Below are 22600 nucleotides of genomic sequence, written 5' to 3' on the forward strand. Positions count from 1 at the left end.
TTTGAACTGTTTTTTAAACAAAAAATTGTGTTTAAAAAAAAGCTCAGTTTCAGAATTGCTAAAATTGGGATAGATTTGCGTCACGCAATTGGCAAGGTCTTTGGACTCATTGCTGGTACCTGATCAATTATGCTTTTTCATTTATGTCATCGTGAAAAGGCCCTCGAAAAAAAATGTCTTTGGAAAAAATGTGGACCTTTTGAAATTTTGGGGGGGTCGTACGACCCTGACGACCCCCCCCCCCTTGCATACACCCATGTATCCCTTCCTATACTCCTAGACTTTGACATGTCTCTCCACCCTGAGCTAAGCACTGGAAATCTATCTTCTACACTTCTAGATTTTGACCGGTTCTGGTGTCCCGAACTACTACGAAGTGATGTATCCCTATCTACACTCCTAGATTTGGACCAGTCCCTGCTTCCTGAACTACATCTACCAATAGGTGCGGTCTCCCTGCTAACACCCACACTACTCCTGTCCTCTATTCTTTTACTCTCCCCTCTTATCTGTTCTGGCGCTGCATTAACTTTTGTGGTAACACATGGAAGGGATATACCTCTTCTGTTAAAAAGCAAATATTGTACGTATGATTTCCCATGTAGAGTAATGCATTAATGTGATGCATTCTTCGATATATGCAATGGGTGATCACTTTTAAAATTCACATTCTAGTTTCATTGTTAAACTAGTGGAGGATCAATTATTTTTTCTGCATATTTAATATTATACATAAAATACCAAACCCAATTCTTAACATTTATATATCAAGTAGTAAAACAAATTTGACCGAGGCATTTAGCATCAAACTGATCCAAATCCTCAGCCCTGGATATTATATTTTACACTGGTGTTGGTCTTTTCTTGAATAGCTTGACTAATTAATAAGACTACCAGTACACATGCTTCCATATGACAGTAATGAGATTGTCCCTCATAGAAAAAAATCCTTATTTCGGGCACTTGACAGGAAACGATCACTGGTCAACAATTATTGTCAAGTACAGAAAACATGCTCTAGAGAAAGCACAGTTTGGTTTCTACCATCTGTATACATACCAGACTGTATTTTAATTTTTAAATAAGGAAACATTAACGATGAATTCTCAGGCAACTGTTGTGTTTTCATGGCCTTCGTGACTCCATCATTGGGCCAGTATACAAATTTTCCCTTTATCCAACAGGATGGCAACACATCCTCCATCTCCTTATCATCCTCCAGCCAGACAGCCCTAGCCCAAACAGCCATTTTCTACATGAAACTTAATACAAAAATGTATATTGTAATATTCATGTAACTGTACTATACAAATTGTTCTACATGCACATGCAAAACATACATGCACATTTGTATTTATTCGACATAACTCGATAAAGTATTTCTCGACAGGTTTCTACATTTCTGCCAGCGTGCCATGGTATTGGGGAGGACACACGGTCTCTGACAGCAAAGCACATGGTCATGAGCAGGAAGGAGTTGTTGTTTTCCGGTCTGCTTGATGGTAGCTGAGCTTGCGACTACAGCCTTCAGTTAGTACAACCTGTAATAGAAGAAAACGTGTGATATAGACCATAAACATTAACAATGACATTAATTCATAAATACATGGCAATTTTAAGTATATCAAATAGTGAATGTGTTGCTTTAAAGGTTAATGCAAAAGGTATCTGCATGTAATTTGAATACACGTGTGCATATATGTTTAAGCAATTGTTTACCGACACTGTTGTTTATTACCTCCAAACTACTCTTCCACAGTAACAGTTCTTTGTCATGTTCTTTCCCTATGCGGTCAACATGACTCCTTGCTGCTCCAACTCCCTGTGATATGCCCATGTGGTTGAGCGTGAGGAACACCTTTTGTGGTGATCCTTGACGCCACATTTCAATTGCAACACTCTGTTGGACAAAGTTGAATTTCCGCGGGCATTTGTGGAAAAGAGCAATAGCAAGCATTTGCCCTATGTTCCTGTCCAATACAGATTGGACCTCATCGGGACGCATGTTTCTGCAAGTAAGAGCATATGTTTTTATGTTATCAACATTTCATGTATATAGGTATTAGTAAAATTAATTAAATAGAAACTCCCAATGAAATCTGAATGAGTACGAAACAGTAAGACGTGTAATGCATGCCCCAAAGAACATTATACATAGGTCTTGCCATGGTATGATAGAGAGACGGGGTGTTTGAAAAGCATGGCTAGGGCCTTGTGCATACATACAACATGTATAATAGAATGGCAATACTGCAATTTGTTTCGAATCTTTTTGAGTAATGACAGATTAACAATTAGCAATATATATTACATTTACAGCATATAAATAGGATTAACCTTTTGTTGCCTTTCCGACCTTTAGACACCCGCATCCTCACTTGCTTTGCCAATGGCAAGGTGGCGTTGAAGCATGCAACAGTAGTAGGCATGCATTCCCTGACCTCGCCAATAGCGGAGGACCATGAGAAATTAGACAGTTTCTGCTCGAGCATTCTTGCTGAACAGCAAACCATTCTCCCTTTGCATGGTCTGGAACTGAATAACGTATGAAGGTCTATGAGGTCATGATTATATAACATAAAGTAGCAATCCATGTATACAGTTTATCTAGACTTCATCAGAAAAATAGCCACTAGACATAGGGATCTGGTGTCGGACGAATAACCACGGTGTCAACGTAAAGCGTACCTCTTTCTTTATGAGTTGGCAAGCAACTTCTATCAGCGCCTTCTTCGCTGCTGTTGAATGGTTTACTAAGGTGGCGAAGCCATCCTTGTAGTGGAAGATGGAAAAATACCACGCCGCCTGTTCTACATACGATTTCTCTGACTCTTTCGTGCTCGAAAATCCGCTGTCGTTGCTATGAGATGCTGTATTTGAGGATGAGAGTGGTGACACTATTGGTGATGGAGGTTGAAATACCGGTGGTGATCTTGATTGAGGTGTTGATGAATTTGCTTGCCGTTTGGAAGGTCGCGTCGGAGTGATTAGACTGTCGTCTGGCTGTTTATCTTTAATGGGAGTAGCTGCAAAAGAGTCTCTATCCCGCCAAGTTCTTTTGTCTGCCTTGGTTTTATGTTTTGCAACACGTAGAAGCTTTGCGTGTCAAGCAGTACAAACGACATTTCCTGGCAAAAAGTATTTCCTATGTGAAGTTTGAAAAACTTTTCCGAAAGTACGAGGGGTTGTTACAGACAACACAGAGACTCTTTTAAATCCTCGTGTTTTTTTTCAAAAATAGAGTCACAAACGACACACGTTGCCATCGGTGTAAAACGTAGATTTTAGATACGTAGATAAACACAACAATTCAAATCGGTGTAAAACGTAGCTTTAGATACGTAGGCCTACGTAGTCGTAGATAGACACAAAAATGCAAATAATCACCGAATAAAATTGTGCAAGATGACATGCAGACACAGGTGACGAAATTAAGAATCTCTCTCTTTGTAAGCACAGCTGGTTGAATGGTTGAATGAACGAATGCAGTATCAGAAATTGAATTTGCGTGCGAACGTGGAAATTGAATTTGCGTGCGAACGTGGATTTTCATGAGCGCCATCGCGCAGCTATTGTGTATTGATTAATTAATTGTATTACGTTGAAGTTGTGTACTTATGTTGCACTTATTACCATCACCACTATATTACAACATTTATGTTTGTTTATATAAATTAATTATAATACATTGATGTTGCGTACTTATGTTGTACTTATGTTGTTTGCTAGTCATTAAGTATTGCGTACGCTAGTTGCGTACGCTATTTCATTTTTGTTCCGTGTGGTTCCGTTGCGGGTTTTCAGTGCCTCAGTTGTTGAGCATGTGCTGTTCAGAAAACTCTAACACAGATGGCAGGTGTACACAGAAACGTCTTTCTTTTAATGTTCTAGGCATAACCAGGGGCGTAGCTACGGGGGGGCCTGGGGGGGCACGTGCCCCCCACAAAGTTTCTGTGCCCCCCAGTTGCCCCCCACTGAAAATTCATGCTTGATAAAAAAAAATTGAATTAAAAACAATGCTGTTAGAACAGTATAATACAAAGAAAAGTTATATATTGTGCCCCCCCCCACAAAAATGTAAGGCCCCCAGTGCCCCCCAGCTGAAAAAATCCTAGCTACGCCACTGGGCATAACCACATACATCGACACAAGCCTTTCCAGTAACTTACTATTATATCAACTGCGTATAGAGTACTTATGCAGTAAACAGCGTACACAGTATACACGTAGTTTAGAGTGCTTCACCAGCACTCTCAAATGTACAACTGACTTGCTGACAATCGAGAAACGCCAGCTAACGTTTGAGATCAACGGCGAAGCCGAAACCTACCGGCTAGCTGGCTGAGTCAAGTATAGTGCTCAACTTTTGTTTAGTACAGTAGTCAATCTTTAACACACTCCCCCCGTTGAGACCTCAAAATGAGACTCAGCTTAAATGTAAATGAAACACGTAACTGTACGCCAATATATCATGAAACCTTACACGTATCAAATCAATACTAAAGAAACTTAGGATTCCGGCTTTCGCAAGAATATCTGATATCTCAGTAACTACCGCTATTAGTCAAATTAATTCGTGAAACGCTCCGCCCTAACGTCAACATCACCCCAACATACGAAACATACGACAGGATCTCAATGATTACATTTCCTACAATTATACAAATAACAGATGAAAGTGCGACCCACTAGCTATGCGATGGGGCCGACCCACTAGCTAGCTAGCTTCCAAGGCACGTCAAATACAAGTACATTTCCCCGTATACCAATGTTTTATAGTGATTACATAATATGATTATTAGGATAACCAAGTATTCAGTTAAGCTCCTTCCCTCTTGTTGAGCTGTTGAAATCACTGGGCGTTGACTTGTATTGGTGCCTAACTAACACACGGTGGTGTTACACCAGCTAGCACACCTGGGGCAGAGCACGTCGTTCACCCCACGACCTATAGGTTTAACCTTTCCACAGGTTTCACCCTTCGCCCAGAACGAGTGCGCACAGGTTCTGCAGTGACCACTCGGTCAGCAGTTTGACCTGCCGGATTCTTAACACTCAACTCCCCCTGTCCAATATGTGGGATGATTTCAGATAGCTCAGGAACCTTATTAACTATCTCTAGGTCATGCAATCGCTGAATTGAGCGTTGCAAGGAGCCCTTAGCTGTACGGAGTGTCACCGATCGAAACAGCCCATCCTTGCCGGCCTATCACTCTAAGCAGTCAACCCAACTTTCATCACCAATGAAAGGGGCCAGTTTAGCTATCGGAGATGACCTAGCTATGGGTCTACCTCGTCTTAGGGATTCTAACTCTAAATGATACATATCCCATTGACATTGGTGATTTATCTGCTGTTTTTGGTGGCTGCCAGCTCATCTCTAGAAGATCCCCAGACCTTCTATGATTCTTATACACCCTTCCATTATAATAAAGCGAAGGACCCATCCGTGACACGAATTGCCTTGGAAATTGACGCTCCAACGTTCAACCTCAGCAGCGGAGAGGGCTGTGAGGTTGCCTTGCGGTCAGCATTACGACCCTCTCATCTAAATGGTGGTTCTTCCACTGCCTGACTGCACTCGATAGGGCCCACAGAACTCTTCTTTGGGTCGACTCAACCAATGTGGTCCAGCTAACCACAGGTCAGAGGACACAAGCTCTGCATACAATCCTCGGGTAGTTAGATCTGCAGGATTCAGCTTGCCAGGGCAGTAGAACCAACGGGAAGGATCAGTAATATCCTGTATTTCCAACACTTTATTTGCCACGAATTGCTTCCATTCTTATGGTCTCCTTGAATCCATGCCAACGCCACCATGAGTGCTTGTCCAGCAACTGTATGCTACATTGTTGGGCAGCCTCAAAGCCGTCTGACAAAACGCTCAGGCAGGAGCTAGCCCAGGCAGCCGCAGACAAGACAAGGTGGAAGGCAGACCTTCTTTAGAGGAGCAACCCTGGGCCCTTGACATAACTAACGACGTTTCAAAAGGTTCCCTGAGGAGTTGGTGTCCGTATGACACCACTGCTCCATATCCACACTCAGAGGCATCCCAAAGACGTGAAGCTCTATTTTCTCTGTGGCTCTTCCATGCAACCTGTGCGTAGCACCGGGGAATCCGCCACTCACATAGCAGTTTGAGACCTGCCAGCCAACGAGAAAATCTCGAGTTGACCACACTCTGATACCTCCATCCCACTGCAAGGCCCATCTGCCACAACTCTTGAAAATATACACTGCCATCATTGAGAGAATGGCATGAGGAACCCCAGTGGGTCGAAAAGCCTAGCGATACAGCTCAGGACCAATGCGCTTAGTGATCACCAGATTAGGCGGCACCTCTACTTCCCCCCTAAAGGAGAAAGCATCATCTTGCGACAACCAACTCACTCTAAGTATTTTACGGGATCCAGCTCTGGTGGATGTGCTTTTCGAGCGACTTGCTCCACATTTCAGTAACTACCCCGACTGATCCCCACTTCTGCAAGAACCATCCCTGCCTTCTGCATGACAGCTTGGGCCTCAGTGAACATGGCCTAGGCCTCTTCCACGCTGTCTGCACCTGATAGCCAATCATCAACGTAAAGATTCCTCTTTGAGCTCCTCAATCACGGGGCGTAAGAGGGCAAGCGAGCGAGATGAGGCAATGGTGGCATTCAGCAGGAAGGGACTACTGTTAATTCCAAAAGTAAACCCGGCGCGAAACGCCATTTGTCCGAACAGAATTACCATCATCCCAAGAAATCGCGTGAACATCTCGAACTTCCCTACCTATTGCACCTGTAAGAAGGCCTTTTGTGATATCCGCTGTCAAAGCCACAGGCCAACGTCGGTAACGCACTAGGACTTCTACTAACTCGGTAGTCAATGATGGTCAGTCTCGAGCACGCGTCGTGAGGGACACCCATTAGAGCGCCTTTGCCTGATGCATCAAAAACAGGACGAACCTTTGTTGATGTACGGCTTTCTTTCACGCGACGCGGTCTATGCAGGCAAGATAGAAAATGGGCCATGGCACACTCACTTCATGCTTAGGGATCTCTTTAATTACCCCATTCTCTTCCATCTCATGCAGGGCGCCTCTATACCTATCAGCTAATGAGCTATCTCGACTCAACTTACGGGATAAACCTTGTAGACGAGCTTCTGCCTGTCTCTCATTATTCAGTAACTTGGGTAGGCTTGCGGGCTCCTTCCATGGGAGGGCAACCTCATATCGACCATCTACGAACGTGATCGTCTCATTGAAAGTCTCCAAGACCCGATCCGGTAGCCCCTTTTCTCCCTCAAATATACCTATTGACTCTAGCTCCCAGAAGTTGCGAAGAGCAGGCTCTAAATCATTCCCAACGCATAATAGCGAGAGTGTTTCCAACTGGACACCCACTCCCGCTTGTCTACCAGATAAGACCCAACCAAATAAGGTCTCGAGCAGGACTGGACCTTCAGGCAAACGTTTCATCCCGTCTTTCACAAGGTCCCAGTAGTGATCCATGCCTATTAGGATATCAACCGAGGCCTCCTCGCCACCTGAATAGATGTCCGCAAGGGGTAAATCGCACGACTTGACTAGTGAATTTAGGTTCTTCATCAGAGGTTGTCTGTAGAGCGGAAGCAGATGGCACCCTTGCATTCCTCCTCCTTTCTGACGTCGAGTTAGGCAGCAGATTCCTTTCAAGCAGAGTGGGAGACAGCCTCTGACCTCTCACGCAGCTCGACTTCCGTCTTTAAGAAGAGGAGGAGTTGTTGTAAGTCGCACTCCTTTCCTTCGCTGCATCGTGCCCACTCTAGTCGAACATGCGGGGTAGCCTTGAGAGAACGACAGCTGTGAGGAGAACTCCATATTTCTCTCCTGGAATTTCGAGCGCCTCCAATCCCCTCACATGTATCAATGGCTTATCTTGCAGCTTCCTACGCGACTCAGTACATGAGCCTGTGTTTGTCATAGACAGTGACAACAGCGCTTGCATGTGGGCATTAAGAAGCAGCGCTCGTCTGCCAAACCTTTCCTTAAGGAGCAGGCACGCCGTTGCGTAATTGGCATTGGTGAGGGTCAAACCATGTATAGTCGACCTTGCCTCTCCTGTGACGAGAGACTTGAGGTAGGTAAACTTACTTACATCAGGTAGCTCCGATGCATCTACACATGCTGCAAACTCGTCCCAGAATGCTTGCCATTCTAGAGCATCACCATGAAACTTGGGCAGCTCTGGGCGAGGCAACTTCACATTTGCAAGGGAACTAGCACTGTGGTGACTGGAAGCAGCATCATTATTGTTGCAGGCCTGTTCACCTAGCTTCTGTAGCACGCGGCTAGCCGCTTGCCGCAGTGGTCGCACAGACTGGTAGAATGCTTCAGCTGCATCCAAGTCAGCATCTAGCTCCTCGTCTGGAATATCGAGTTCCCACTCTGTCTGTGCAGCGTTCAGCGTAGCCATACGCCTGTCATAGTTCTCTATGGCATCATTCCATATAACTGCGTCTATCTCTTTCTTCTCGAGCAGCACATCTATTGCACGTGTGGCTCTCGTTACCCAACCTTGTGCAGCCGCCCTCTTACGCTTCAAAGCAGTGACTGACATAATGTTATGGTAACTTTACAGTATCAAAAGTAAACTCTGGGAGAGCTCCTGTCTAGACGGCGGACTGAAACACCGTCATATACCTGTTCAAACAGTCCGCTCTGTGCCTGCCCCTTCAGTATACATACATGCACGCACAGAAATTCCCGGGTTTCGGTACCAAATTGTTCAGAAAACTCTAACACAGATTGCAGGTGTACACAGAAACGTCTTTCTTTTAATGCTCTAGGCATAACCACATACATCGACACAAGCCTTTCCAGTAACTTACTATTATATCAACTGCGTATAGAGTACTTATGCAGTAAACAGCGTACACAGTATACATGTAGTTTACAGTGCTTCACCAGCACTCTCAGATGTACAACTGACAATCGAGAAACGCCAGCTAACGTTTGAGATCAACGGCGAAGCCGAAACCTACCGGCTAGCTGGCTGAGTCAAGTACAGTGCTCAACTTTTGTTTAGTACAGTAGTCAATCTTTAACATGCGCATTGTAAAACATGGCGGTTGAATATTCGTGTTGAAAGTTTGTGCTGTGAGAATTTGCAGATTATACCGCGAATTAAGAGATAGGCCTACATTCTAGTTTAAAAGGACGACAACTGCGAGTTAACGCTCATATTTCAAACGAGGCAAGTCAAAGGTGGTAATAGAATAGTTATATTTGAGATATACAGAATTATTCATGTAGATCTGCAGAGGTGATAGGTTTTTTGTATGGAAGGGTATCAGGCTGTATAGACAATCTGTCGCACAGCCTGGTTGGCCTATATCACTGATGGTCCGTCCGCGAGAGTCTTTCTGGCGTCTTTTGATGCGCGACTAATATTGGTCTAAATGGCGTCTTTTTGAAGAGTTTTATTCAGAATGGCCGGGTTGACTCCGAAATGACGCTTAATGGACGCTATAACAACGGCTTTTTCAACAATTTTCGAATGATTACGAAGACACTGAAATTCATGCGAAAAGACGCTTGATGGCGTTTATAGTATATGACGTCACTACCGGTTATGGATTCGCGGCTTTCGCGCTCTTTTTCCTTATTGTCACGAGGTGGTTTTGCTTGATTGGTAAGTTACCATGTTTTATTATGACATTATTATCTTTATATCGTTATTTAAATGACATGTGATGATGCAAATGGTATGCAACTTATCACTGATACGTCCTAGAATAGTATAAGAGCAAGACACAAAATACACAGTGTTGAGTACTAAAAAGACGTAGTTCATTGTTTGTACTGTAGAACATAACAATTTCACGTTACAATCAATAGTATTATAATAATGAATATACACACTAATCTAAAAACATCTCAAGCAAATTCTTGTTACAGGTGACAATGTCATTTCGTGTGCCCAAATCAAAGCAATAATTGCAAAAGAATATGTTGATAACTTTTTTAAAGACCTAAGAAATGATAACTATAAGAATGATAAGTTACTAATACTAACATACCTACTATAGCTCTAGTACTATAGCCCGCTTACATTAACTGCCGCTTATACAGAAGAAAACGGGGTAACATGGTCGAGGTCTGGAAGCGATTATACATGGTAAATACAATTAATGGACAACCAATACCCATGGCTAAAACTAGATAGCAACACACAATGTCTTAATTAGATACAATAGTGTATAAACGGCAAGTAGATATCATACACTCAAAAAGAAAGCATTTATAGCTTTAGAACCGTCAGCGATTGGAATTCCCTGCCCGAAGAGGAGACACCTCATCCCGTCACAATGAAAATGACTGCTGCGAACAAAAGCGGTATTCCTATAGCAGGCGACGGACACTAGACCTTTGCCAGTGACCACACCCCATATTCATCTTGTGCCACCCATACTTGTGTGCCTCTTAGGTGTTCAACGAGCACAAGTATGGATGGAGTGACGGCAAGGGGTGCGAGCCACTGGCGTGTCTCTTCGTCTTGTGATGGTCTCTGATGGAACGTCACCTCGGCAACCTCAAAGGTTTTCTCGATGAATGTCATCGATACAAACCTCTGTATTTGTCCTGCAGAGCAAATGACAAAGCAGACGCAAAGTTTTTAGTATGATTAGAGAGTTGTCCAAGTAACATATATTTAAAGTGGCTTGGTAGTGTTAATTTAAACTAAGTGACTGTGTTAATTGCAAGCGCGTAGCCACGGGGGTCCGGGGGGGGGGGCCTAGGACCCCCCAATCAATATTTTTTTTACATTTTTTCGTTACATTTAACTTGAAAAAAAATTTCAGACCACCACTCGCTCGATCCCCCCCTCAATCCAAATTCCTGGCTACGCCCTTGGTTAATTGTCAGTATAATTTGTTTTCCTTGTTCCTGCAATTATATTGAATCGCACAAAAATGGACACCTTCTTTGCTTTCATTCTGATACAAACTATATATGTATTTTCTCTTACCTATGTAGGTATATTTGATCTCGCCGCCTACATTTATCATGTTCGGAGCTGCTGGACCATGTTCCGCTTCGGAAAATTCCATTTGGACGTACGATCCGCAGTGGTGCCCATCCAGAGAGTAGCTGCAGAACTTGTAGAGGCGCTGCTCATCTGGATGTGGGATCACTGCCCTCGCAAACTCCGTCACCTCTCGCGGAGGACCACGGAGAATGTCCCTGATAATGTAATTGATCAACATAAATTTACAAAATTTTATAATTTACTGTACACGTTTAATGTTTTGTTTGTTTCAACATATATATGAACGAAATTAACCTTTTTATATTTTATTTATCTACTTACTCGTAGTGCGGTATCCGCAGGTGGCAAGGTGGCTCCCACTCGCCCCGGATTGTCGCGGGAAATCGTTGGGCCTCGTAGGCCTCTACGAGTGCACCCGCACGCTCTACGTAATTTTGGACGAACTCGTCGAGTTTTCCATGTAAGCTGTCATCAGCTTGTATAGCCTGTTAAATGATTAAATTATGCATAAGCTTATTGTAATTTTATTTATCATGCAATGTAATCATACATAGTGAATGTAGCCATATATGTTGTGCAATAACACTTATAGATTACTTATATAATATATGCTTAAGGGTTACCCGAGAACGTCCATGCAGAGCAGAGATGTTCCTTAGTGGCGCACCCTCTGCTCGCTCCATGAAGTCCATGTAACTCATTGAGGCATTCATGGAGCCGTCTTCATCATGGTTGTCAGCATCTGAAGGAAGTAAGGGTTGTCCAGTTGTTAGCTTGTAGTATTGCTTGGTAATTAATGTGCATTTGTGTGTCATTTCGTTTTAACTGTAAACTAAAAAAGGGTGCCATTTACTTACTTTCACTGTAGAGGGCCTGCAAATAGTTTTCTATACGTTCTTCTGTGACCGCTAGGTCTCTCAGTGGCTCGGGTAGATGGCCAATGCCGTTGTGACGAACCATACCATAGACGTTGAAGAACTGGTAAAATAGAAGTGTATTTTTAGTACATATTTCGGAATGACTAAAACTCTTTGTATTAAAATAGTTACACTGGCTTAACACTCGGAATGCTTTACATACTTGGTACTTGTTCATGATGGCCTTTTCCACTTTCCTTCTGCTTGTGCAGATTCTTTTTATTTCTTGAATGAATCGCTCCATTCCAAAAGAATGCGTTACATACAGGTTGCCGTATTTCAGAACCTGGTCTGCCAGGTGATGGTGCAAGTGCATCATAGTCACCTATATCAAAACAATATTTCAAACTGATAACATTGGATTTACACTAGCCCGACAGGCTATCAACCTAAAATTACAATTACTGTCAGATGGTGCAGCTTGCATGATAGAAGTTCTGTCTTAGACAGATGATGTCGAGATAGTCTTTTTTTAAAGAAATTGTCGTAGAAAATGGCATTCATAAATGCTCAGTTGTTAGTCTCAAACCTGGATTGATGCAGGAAAGTTTTTCTCAAACTGTGCCATCGTTTCAGCCAGTAGTTTTTTGGTTTCTATCGTTTGCTCCTGTGATGCAGGCAAGTACAGCTGCTGGATGCACTGGCAGTACTTTATTATGGTGTTCCGCTGCACAATTCCGAGGCATCCCCGCAGGCAGTACACTAGGACACCTTTCGTGAGGGCCTTTGGTGTAAAAAGTACAATTTTGTTATCAAAACTTGTAAACTGAACTGTTACATATGAAATAATGTAGGCTTAAATTGTTATACCTCTAGCTTCTGCGCAGAATTGAACTCAAGGTTGTTGACAAGGTCAGCTGAGGAGCGATAGGATGATGTTTTTGGCGGACGGATGTTTTGGCATCGCCTTGCAACAATCATTTTCTCCTCAGCTGACAAGTTCCAAGGAGCATCCGGCAAATCTTCCTCGTCGCCTTGCATCTATTTTCAAGAAATATTATATAACATGAAAGAAAATGTAATTTTGAAAGGCATCAGTAGCCTATGCAATGTTTGTGCCAATGTTAATTAATTTTTTTGCATGAAAACAATCTAATTACCCATGCTTCAGGGAATCTTCCCAAGGCCTGCTCCTGCAATAGCACTCTCCTGCCATCGTCAGGTTGGCGCTTGAGTAGCAGGTTCATGATGCAGCCAAGAATGTTGATAATCTTGTGCACTGCATCAATTACTGGACTGCAAACTAGGTTGAAGCCTGGAACGCGTTGGAGGTGCGTTACTTTTTTTATTCCGCTATCTCGCCTTATCCGCCTCATCTCGTCTCGGTTGCCTGTTCGTAAAAAGGATTATTTCAATATATCACCAACCAGCAAACTCATTAAAAGCAAAGCTCTTTCCCAACGAAAATGTTTCATTATTTTTACAAAGTTTACGTGAAAGTTTTTAGTTCGAGATTTTTACTCAAAAACGCACAATTAAAAAAATGTGTTTCAGATATATGTGGTTACATTTCATAATTGAAATACTTTCAAAATATGAATGCTTGAGTATAGTATGTAAAGGGCTAATACCAATGTGTTGTGCTGCCATGTATTCTGCAGCTGCAATTCTTTGGCCAGCATCTGTTTTGTGTTCTGGTGGTGGCAGTAGTTCGGCGTTGGCTGTCAAAATATTGCCAGCCAGAAAAAGGCCTCTGTCTGCATGTCTGAGGGTGCTCTCAGCTGGTAGGAACCTATTTAAAAGTTTATGAAACTATATGAATGAATGGTAAAATTTTTATTTAGTACAGCATCGATACGTGTATTGAAAAGATTTGTATACCTTTAACATTGACTGATGGTGACTCACCTCCTATTATCGGCATGAATTACTTTCCTGAGACCAGGAAAGTAATTTCCATCAATGGTGCATTTCATGCAGCTGCTGTAGCTGGCTACTCCAGTCAGTTGCATCGCTAAAGAGTGGCCTTCATAGTCGGCTCCAGTGAAGAGCAGCTTGACGTTAACGAGGTGGTGGTGTGTATTTGCATCCGTAATGTCTATGTCGTGTACAAGTTCGTCTATTAACGGTTGAAGGTACGTTGAAAGGTTTTGTGGTCTTTTTGGGCCGGGAATTATGCCGTAAAGGAACTTGTTTTCAAATTTGTTTCTAATGGGGGCCGGAAGGTTTAAGAATTTAATAGTGATTGGCCAGATAGAGTAATTTTTTGTTCTTTCAAAAGGGGAGAAGCCATCAATTTCAATGCTAATTATTATGTCATAAGGGTCAGTGAATAATATTTGCCATGTGTGTTTGATGAATGTCATATATTCTTGTACCTGGAATGTAGTGTGTGTGTCTGTGTAGTGTCATAAGTGAGTCAAAGTTGAAGCATTTGAATTGTGATTTTATAAATTTTGTCAGATGTGAATATGTAAATATTTTTCGTGGCTGTCCATTGTGTGTGTATCGTGCTGCAGTGCATTGTGGGCAAGTGTCAAGATGTTCATATTGATGCGTGAATAGTATACAGTCGTTGATGCATGCATGTATATGTCTGTCATGTTTCCAGCAATGTTGTTTATCATGTGTTTTAGTTGTTTGAATGTGTGTGGTAGTAAATTTGGTTGGGGCAGAATGGCTTTCATGATGCGGAGAAGTTGTTCCATTGACTTTTTTGCGATTTTTCCGGATGTTATATAAAACCCTGCAAGCAGAGCAATTGTTTGCAGAATAGTTACTACTGCTGCAGGGTACATGGGTCTGTTGTAATTTCCATCGTAGTCATCGTCTCCGTCATCGTCTCCGTCATCGTCTCCGTCATCGTCTCCGCCATCGTCTCCGTCATCGTCTCCGTCTCCGTCATCGTCTCCGCCATCGTCTCCGTCATCGTCTCCGTCTCCGTCTCCGTCTCCGTCTCCTTCATCGTCTCCGTCATCGTCTCCGTCTCCGTCTCCGTCATCGTCTCCGTCTCCTTCATCGTCTCCGTCATCGTCTCCGTCTCCTTCGTCGTCTCCTTCATCGTCTCCATCATCGTTTGCGTCATCTCCAAAGTTGTCGTCGTCAAGTCCGTCATCTCCAAAGTTGCCGTCGACAAGTCCGTCATCTCCAAAGTTGCCGTCGTCAAGTCTGTCATCGTCGCCACCACCTCCTATTGCTGCATCCTCTTCAACCTGACTGATCGCGAAAGTCCGTTGTTGAGAGTCCGTGCAAGTCCGCACGAGTCCGTTGTGGACTCTGTGCCTGAAAAGAATTGTTATGTGAAGTGTCATTGCTCATTTGTTACTGTCATATGTACATTAATTTTATATACAAACGGTGTTCCAATGCGTACCTGTACTTTGCCTTGTGCTGAGGTAATTGTCACCTCTGCATTTGCTGCACAGGCACCTTTTAATTGTAGACATCTCGGTAAATGTAAAATGTTTCAGTTTTTACTGTTATATATGATTAAAGGCATACTACACAAAATAAATACATACACCACGCCGCCATTAATTCCTACGAATAATACTATGATTTCATATTCACCGACGCGATAATTAAACATTGTGCGAAATTGTCCGTCAGGCATTGTAAATTTGTCATGAATTCAAGGACATGATGTAGGATGTGTCAGCCACGAAACGAATGTAAGCTCTGTGCACCAACAGAATCTGTCATCTTTTTTTGTTTTTTTATTTGTGCCCCCCAAACCCCCCCCAAAAAAACCGTGTTGGGACACTGGACGACACGATGACGATACAATTTCGATACTGCGGCGAAGCGCATGCGGTGCGCGGCGTTCGAATACGGCCCACTACACGCGCGATAACGATGCGTGCGCCGATACCGAACTGTGTGCCATAGTGGTCGGATTCACTGACACAATACAGCCAAAGGACTTTACTAACTTACTCCTAGTACATTCTATCCAACAATTATTCCTGCAACGAGTTCTAAACTGCCGAAAGGTACTTATTACTGAACTGCCTCAGCTCTTAAACGCATAACATCCACGGAAATATAACTGCGATCATCTGGAATTTCCTCTCAACCGAACCGAAATTGAAATTGAACTAAACCAAAACAAGGAGACTATATTAGATCCCAATGCGGTATGATTTCACATTCAGACTNATCTCACAATTAATATCGCGGTACATCAGAACCCAAAGAAAATCTTCGTTAAGAAGTTTCTCTATCTCTTCGTAGAATCATGCTGACTCAGCATTGTAGAATCAAAAAGTTCATATCATGCTAGTTCAATTTATGGACCAAATTATCATGCTTGACGACAATTTCGCGAGTGGTAATTTCGCGGTCCGGTTGAATTATGGAATTATTAAGTATATTCGGTAATGAATAATTGCGCGAGTGTGTGTATGTATTTATTTTGTTAGTATCCTTTCCTCATATAACATCAAAACTGAAACATTTTTACATTTACAGAGATTTCTACAATTAAAGGTCCTGTGCAGGGGCAATGCAGAGGGACAATATCGGTCAGCACAACAAAGATACAGGTCGTCATATTGGAAATCCGTTTGTATAAAAAATTAATGACATATGACACGTAACAAAGAGCAATGACACACATAACATTGTTCAGCACAGGGGGGAGTCCACAACCGACTCGTCGGAATTGCACGACTCTTCTCATCAACGGGACTTTCGCGGTCCTTCATTTAAGAGGACAGCAATAGGAAGTAGTGCGACGATGAAGACTGAACAACGGCAACTTGAGATGACGCACTTGCCGACGGCAACTTTGGAATGACCGACGTTGAAGCGAACAACTTGCAATACGCAAACATGAGGGAAACTTATGACGGAACGGAACGAGACGATGATGGAGACGTATACGCGACGCAGACGAGACGATACGAGACGAAGACGAGACGATACGAGACATGAGGAGACGAGGACGGAGACAAGATCAGAGACGAACGAATGAGGAACGATGACTACTATGGAAATAAAACCCAGACCCTATACCCTGCAGCAGTAGTAACATATTTCTGCATGTTTGTGTATGCAGTAAGCAAGAAATAAGAAGTACATGTGGTAATATATAAATATTTTAATATATATAAAAATATATAATATGGTTCGCGCCATCATAACACTGGCCACGGCATTTACTAATTGGCAAGCTATATCGTAATAAAACATCTTTCATTACCATAACAATTGTTTGAGATGTTATATCATCAACGTTATATAATCCGACACATTCTTCATGAGGATTCAACAATTCATCAACCCATCGTATAACAAACACCGCTTGTTCTTTATTACACGAGTCCGTAGCTTCGTCTGTCATTATTGTATAGAAATTGGCTTTTTGGAGATCAGAAGCAATTTTATCAGTCGCCTCTGCAGCGAGAACACCCAGTATTTCGTTTTGAATATCTTTGCTTGTATATTTAATACTTTTCTTCTTTATCCATATATCCATGCCTGGGTCGTCACATGCTCGCAATTTAAAAAGCTGCATAAAATTCGAGTCTGTTTCATCACCGTCACCTCTCAGTGCTAGCCCCTGACGACCAAGCAATCGAACATTCTGAAAAATCTTCAGCAGCATTTCGCGATTCTTACTAATTTCTGACGAATACGATGCTGATAGTGTGTCTCCAATACGTTTTATACATTTCGGCAATGTGACAGTCCTCTCAGCTGCCTCCTTGTGGCAACCTGATTGCGAATGTACCTTAAATGAAACCGATGCATCCTTCCAATTATTAAACCCTTTACTGATGAAGGCAGTCTCAGCTTTGGTGTTTGAAAGTTTATTTTCTTTCTGAGCACACTTACACACATGGCAAAACACGACATCACTCGTCTCGTCATATGATAGCCAGGACCATATCTTGAACCACTCCGACTGGAAGCGTCGCTGAACTACCTTCGTTTTTCCAAATTTCCGAAGAGGGAACTTAAAATTAGCTGGCTGGTGTGGAGCTTGTGTATTTGAAGAACGAATTAATGCGGTTGCCCCAACTTCAGGTAAATTGGCCTGAGCTACCGATGCCGGTGTAATGTTTATCTGTGGAGTCTCGGAATCATCTTCAGAATCACTTAAAAATAATGAATAAATAATGAATATCGGAATTAATTATAATTAAATTACTGCCTGAAAAAATAGAACATAATGGGATTCGAAACACGATGTCATTAGCGGGAATTTATTAAATATTATAGGCCTATGACAGTTTGGAAGTGGTACACTTTAATATTTTGAACAGAACGACACACGCGCATAGGACAAGTGTATTTAAGTATAGATACAGTCGACCTCTCCGTCAATTCCGGGACCGATATACGGATATAAAAAAAATCGCAGTGGCTCCGCGTCGCGGACATCCACTCACACAGTGATCGCGACGACTTGGCATACACGCATGAATTGCGGCAACGAGACGCTCTGAGCTGGCCTGTCCTACCTTCATCCGCTGCAGACCTCCTCCTTCTCTCTCTGCTATCTCGTCTCTGCTCTCTCTCTCTCTCTCTCTCTCTCTTCTCACTCTTCTCTCTCTCTCTACACACACACACGACCTCTCTGAGGCTCTCTCTCCCTTCACGCGTCCCACCATACACATTCCAACTTCCTGCCTTCTCGTCTGCACACGCATAGCTGCACACACAGCAATCACACAGAGCGTCCCATTGCAGCAATCATGCGTGTAGCCGTGTCGCAGCTGCACTGATGTGAGATCTAAAAGGTGGGATGGATGTCGGACCGGCGTAGGCATAGCGCTCCTCGTCCGGAAACGCGGTCGCATAGCACGGCGCCTATAAAAATGACAACTTATCCAAATGACGAGGTATACATTTCGTTGACAATAAGTTATGGCGTAATATTACCCCTATGTAAATACAACTGCCCTGTATTAGTTGTTTGTATGATTGAGGAAATAAAATAACTGAAATTAGGCCTAGCTTTATGGTTGCTTTTATCCTTAAAGTACAAAAAACATGTAGTATAATTGCCGATGTATTAAATTGAAAGAGCCTAGAATTCCATGAACAGAAATCGTATCGTTTCTCCCACTTTTTCACTGACAGTGACATCGCTGAGTGACTAGAACGAGCGGGGCTAGATACTTGGGGGGCTACGGCCAACCAATTCAATTATTCCTTCAGATTGGATCTCGCTCATGATACAAAGATCCGGGACCGATTCAGCTGTTTTCCGTACCGGAATGTCGTATTCTATATTTATAATTAAATATTGCATTGATTTTAACAATTTTACATACCTTGGTCGCTTTCGAAAATAATTCAGAATTGACATGATGAACTTGCAACTTTGAACTTCTTACTTGCCTTCTCACTCTCATGCAGTGGTATTATTTTAATGCATGGTTCCAGCGACGTGCATATTTACAACAGTGTCGTCTAGACAGACAGTTGTGTCTATCTAGACGACAGACAGTGTCGTCGTCGTTTAGACAGGTGTCGTCTATCAAGCTGCCGTTAAACTTTAACTATATTTGCATCCGCGCAGCAGACGATCGTTTCTGGTACAGTATCAGCAATTAAAGAGATCATGCATTGACGCAACGTCACATGTCTTCTTATTAAACATTCTTCAGTTTATTACCGTAGCTCATATAAATACGTGCAATACGAAATTCCAATTACTCAATTATTCAATATGTTAATGCATGCTATTTTTGGGTTTAACGTTTCTTTGGTGAAGGGAATGTAATAGTATGGACTACTTCCTATGCCATGCACATGGTAGATAATCTAGTACCCTTATTTTAGGATGCCAACGGGATGGATATCCGGGCCACTCCTTGTTATACCAGTTTCGTGTGGCTTTGCTAAGCAGAATATCATTATGTACCAGCTCCAGCAGTAAAATACCTTTATGAGTTACATCACTCTTCGTCAATAATTATACATAACAATGTAGTAGCATATATATGCCGTGTATAACATAAACTATATGTGATTTCAGATCATTATAGGCTCGGATTGCACATAATTTGTTAGATCGCGGCCCTGTGTATAACGAAAATGTGTGCTTGAAAAAAATGCGAATTGATCGAAAAATATTGTGCCACCGGCCCATCGGCCGGACTGGCGCGACCGGCTGACCGCGCGCGGCTGGCAGTAAATCGATTTCATCTGCTGTAAAGTAAAAATGCATGGCTAGATTTATGAAATGTTAAAAACTAATTTACACTCTAGCTAATGAAGAAATAGTGTATTAAAACATGTTCAATATCAGTTTTAACAGTTTTAACAAATAGTTTCAAGCATGAAGAGGGCAATTACTAATCCTGGGCATGCGCATCAGATGTTCTACTTGCCTGCATGTTGTAGAGGCCGTAGGTTGTATGTTATAATTTAAAGTATATAATAATTCAAGCAAGGACGTATCAGAATTTGGTGTTCACTAAAGAATATATTGTTTAGCAAACAAACAGTCAGCTGCCCGTGCAGCTGCAACGTCTTGCTCTGCCGTTCCAGTCTCAACAGTTTGCGCCCTCTCAAATGCCTTTCCATCTTTAATATATGACTGCTCTCCGTCAATCACAGCCCAGTTCCCATTTACTTCTCCACGCAAAATCACACACCACTCTCTCGCCTGATTCCGAATGAATTGGAAGCGGGAAGATCCGCATATGCTGAACCATCTCTGTAACACTAACATCCCGTAACCTATCCGTGTAGAACGCCAACCTAACTACTTCTGCATCTGTATCGTTAAACATCCAAACGCCTTACTGCCTATGTTACAACCAATCTATCTACGATTACTAATTCAATGCGACAGTGTGCAGAGACCACAGCGTTACATTTACCTCTCGAAGCCTTCAACAAACGAATGAACCATCATGGCGATTCAGCGTCGCGCTGATTCTAAAATTCACCTGTTAACTAATCTCCCCAAGCCCATTTTTCTTACCGGTAAAAGACTGCTGTCAAACTAACAGTGATACGCGCATGACGTTTCAACAGGGGCCGTCGTTTAATCTTAGTTAGACTACCTCTTCACACTTATCTTCTTTCCGCCTCGTGGATTAAGAAACAACTGCCGTTAGGCCTCCTCCGTACTGCGCTAATAGATTTTTTATCACTTAAGCTCCATCATTTGTTTAAACGTAGGGTACCGCACATAACAGCGTGCATCTAATGACACCTGCAGACCAGGCAACGCAATCAAGTATACATTAGTAAATATCGATACTAAGTAAACAAAGGCCCAGTACAATGCAGGGCGTGATTTATCCAGAATCCGGTGAAGCGAACATTATGCAATTTAAACACAAACCACACACACACACACACAATCTCTATCACAGACCTTAACACACATCACACCAACACACCCACACACGAGACACGACACACACACGACACGCGCGTGTCCTGACGAAAATAGAGCCCCAAGCAAATAAGATATATTCACGGGTCTTTGTTTCGTATCAGTGGCAATCACCGTCTCACTAGAGCGAGACTCCTTATGCATACGAAAACAAGCATCCCGTCATTCCCCATCGAATATAACTGTAACACAAATTTAGCGACAACCTAATTACTCTGATTGGTAACGAAACGCAGCACATGGTATCGCCACGCCTAATGGCTTCACACTGCCGGCCCAACAGAAATTCTCACTGAGCACAATGATATGAATGCCGCATCACTTGCACGAATTGCCCAGAGTAAAGATCCGACGCAATCTGTAGCAATAATAACAATTCAGCCTTAAAACGCATGAAAGCTCATAATCGATTTGCGTAAGCGTTAAATTCTAATTTTCGGTTTAAGAATCTTCTCGGTTTTAGAAATATGACGACGGGAAGCCTAGCCTCCTTATCGCTCACTCCGCACCAAGGTGCGCGGTTCTATCAGCTGGACCCGATAAAAACAAATGTTTTACGCTACGGACGTGGCGCCCAGCAGTTCAGCGCGTGGGCTCCAACTAATGATTTCGAAGCCGGGACATGCAACCCGCGTTGTAAAATATTTCATCGGGCACGACGTGACGGTTCTTGTTGCAGGCTGGCAGTTAAATCGCGGTATTGATTCGCAGTCGTATACAACTCCGAATCGGACGTAAGAAAAACCGTCGCCGCTTTGTGAAGCCAGCATCCGGCAGCCCAGGGTAGTAGACGCGGCATCGTCTATCACGTTAGAGGTCGCTCGCTCGGTCGGCTGCAGTCCATGAGTTGCAGGTGTCAGCGGCCATTCGCCGCCGGGAACACCGCGGTTACGGCAAGCAAATAACGGCAAAGCAATTTGCGCCGCCGGGAGAAAAGATCAACTGGAAGAGGCTATACGCCTTTGGTGTAAACCATCTCCGTGGTCTGCTGCAACGCGGCAGATGGTACCCCTAGGGACCGCCTGCGCGGAAAAGATGCGGGGCTGCGAAGTGTCTTCCCCAACATGCCGCCCGCAGCGATGACGGGGACCTCACAATCGCGGTATGTAAATATAAACGGTGGCCATATATGGACACGTGTCTCAGCCGAGCGCAAGTGCATGCAATAATTATGGAGTTGACGCTCGAGGCATCGCGACTGAATCATGATGGATGAGCTGTAATGCAGGCTAACTTCACTAGGCCTTCCTTTGCCGATAAAGCATCGACACGGCCGTTTGCGTCACTCTTTTAATGGTTGTTGTTGCTGATTATTCAGTCGCAGACTATACGGGTAGCTAGGGCGGCGAGGGCGGCAGACCACC

The 22600-nt window shown here is 43.1% G+C and overlaps 1 protein-coding gene across 1 annotated transcript; it reads right to left on the reverse strand.

Annotated features, from left to right (window-relative positions):
* Nucleotides 1–10385: 10385 nt before the first annotated feature.
* LOC106819087 lies at nucleotides 10386–12339 on the reverse strand. Its single transcript, XM_014823747.1, has 6 exons — nucleotides 12096–12339; nucleotides 11873–11993; nucleotides 11639–11757; nucleotides 11337–11500; nucleotides 10995–11209; nucleotides 10386–10606 (listed from the first exon to the last, which is right to left on the reverse strand). The coding sequence occupies exons 1-6, from the start codon at nucleotides 12249–12251 to the stop codon at nucleotides 10386–10388; spliced, it is 996 nt and encodes a 331-aa protein (XP_014679233.1). The 5' UTR covers nucleotides 12252–12339.
* Between the last annotated feature and the right edge of the window lie 10261 nt (nucleotides 12340–22600).

This window comes from Priapulus caudatus, unplaced genomic scaffold, assembly GCF_000485595.1.
Source record: "Priapulus caudatus unplaced genomic scaffold, Priapulus_caudatus-5.0.1 Scaffold2816, whole genome shotgun sequence".
Classification (NCBI taxonomy): Eukaryota; Metazoa; Priapulida; class Priapulimorpha; order Priapulimorphida; family Priapulidae; genus Priapulus; species Priapulus caudatus.

Excerpts from the sequence above, each read along its gene's own strand:
- LOC106819087 (XM_014823747.1), bottom strand. The coding sequence starts at position 12,251 with ATGATGCACTTGCACCATCACCTGGCAGACCAGGTTCTGAAATACGGC. Across the intron at positions 11,758-11,872 it reads GCAGGCCCTCTACAGTGAAA|ATGCTGACAACCATGATGAA; the intron begins GTAAGTAAATGG and ends TACTTCCTTCAG. Across the intron at positions 10,607-10,994 it reads GATCAAATATACCTACATAG|GACAAATACAGAGGTTTGTA; the intron begins GTAAGAGAAAAT and ends TTTGCTCTGCAG.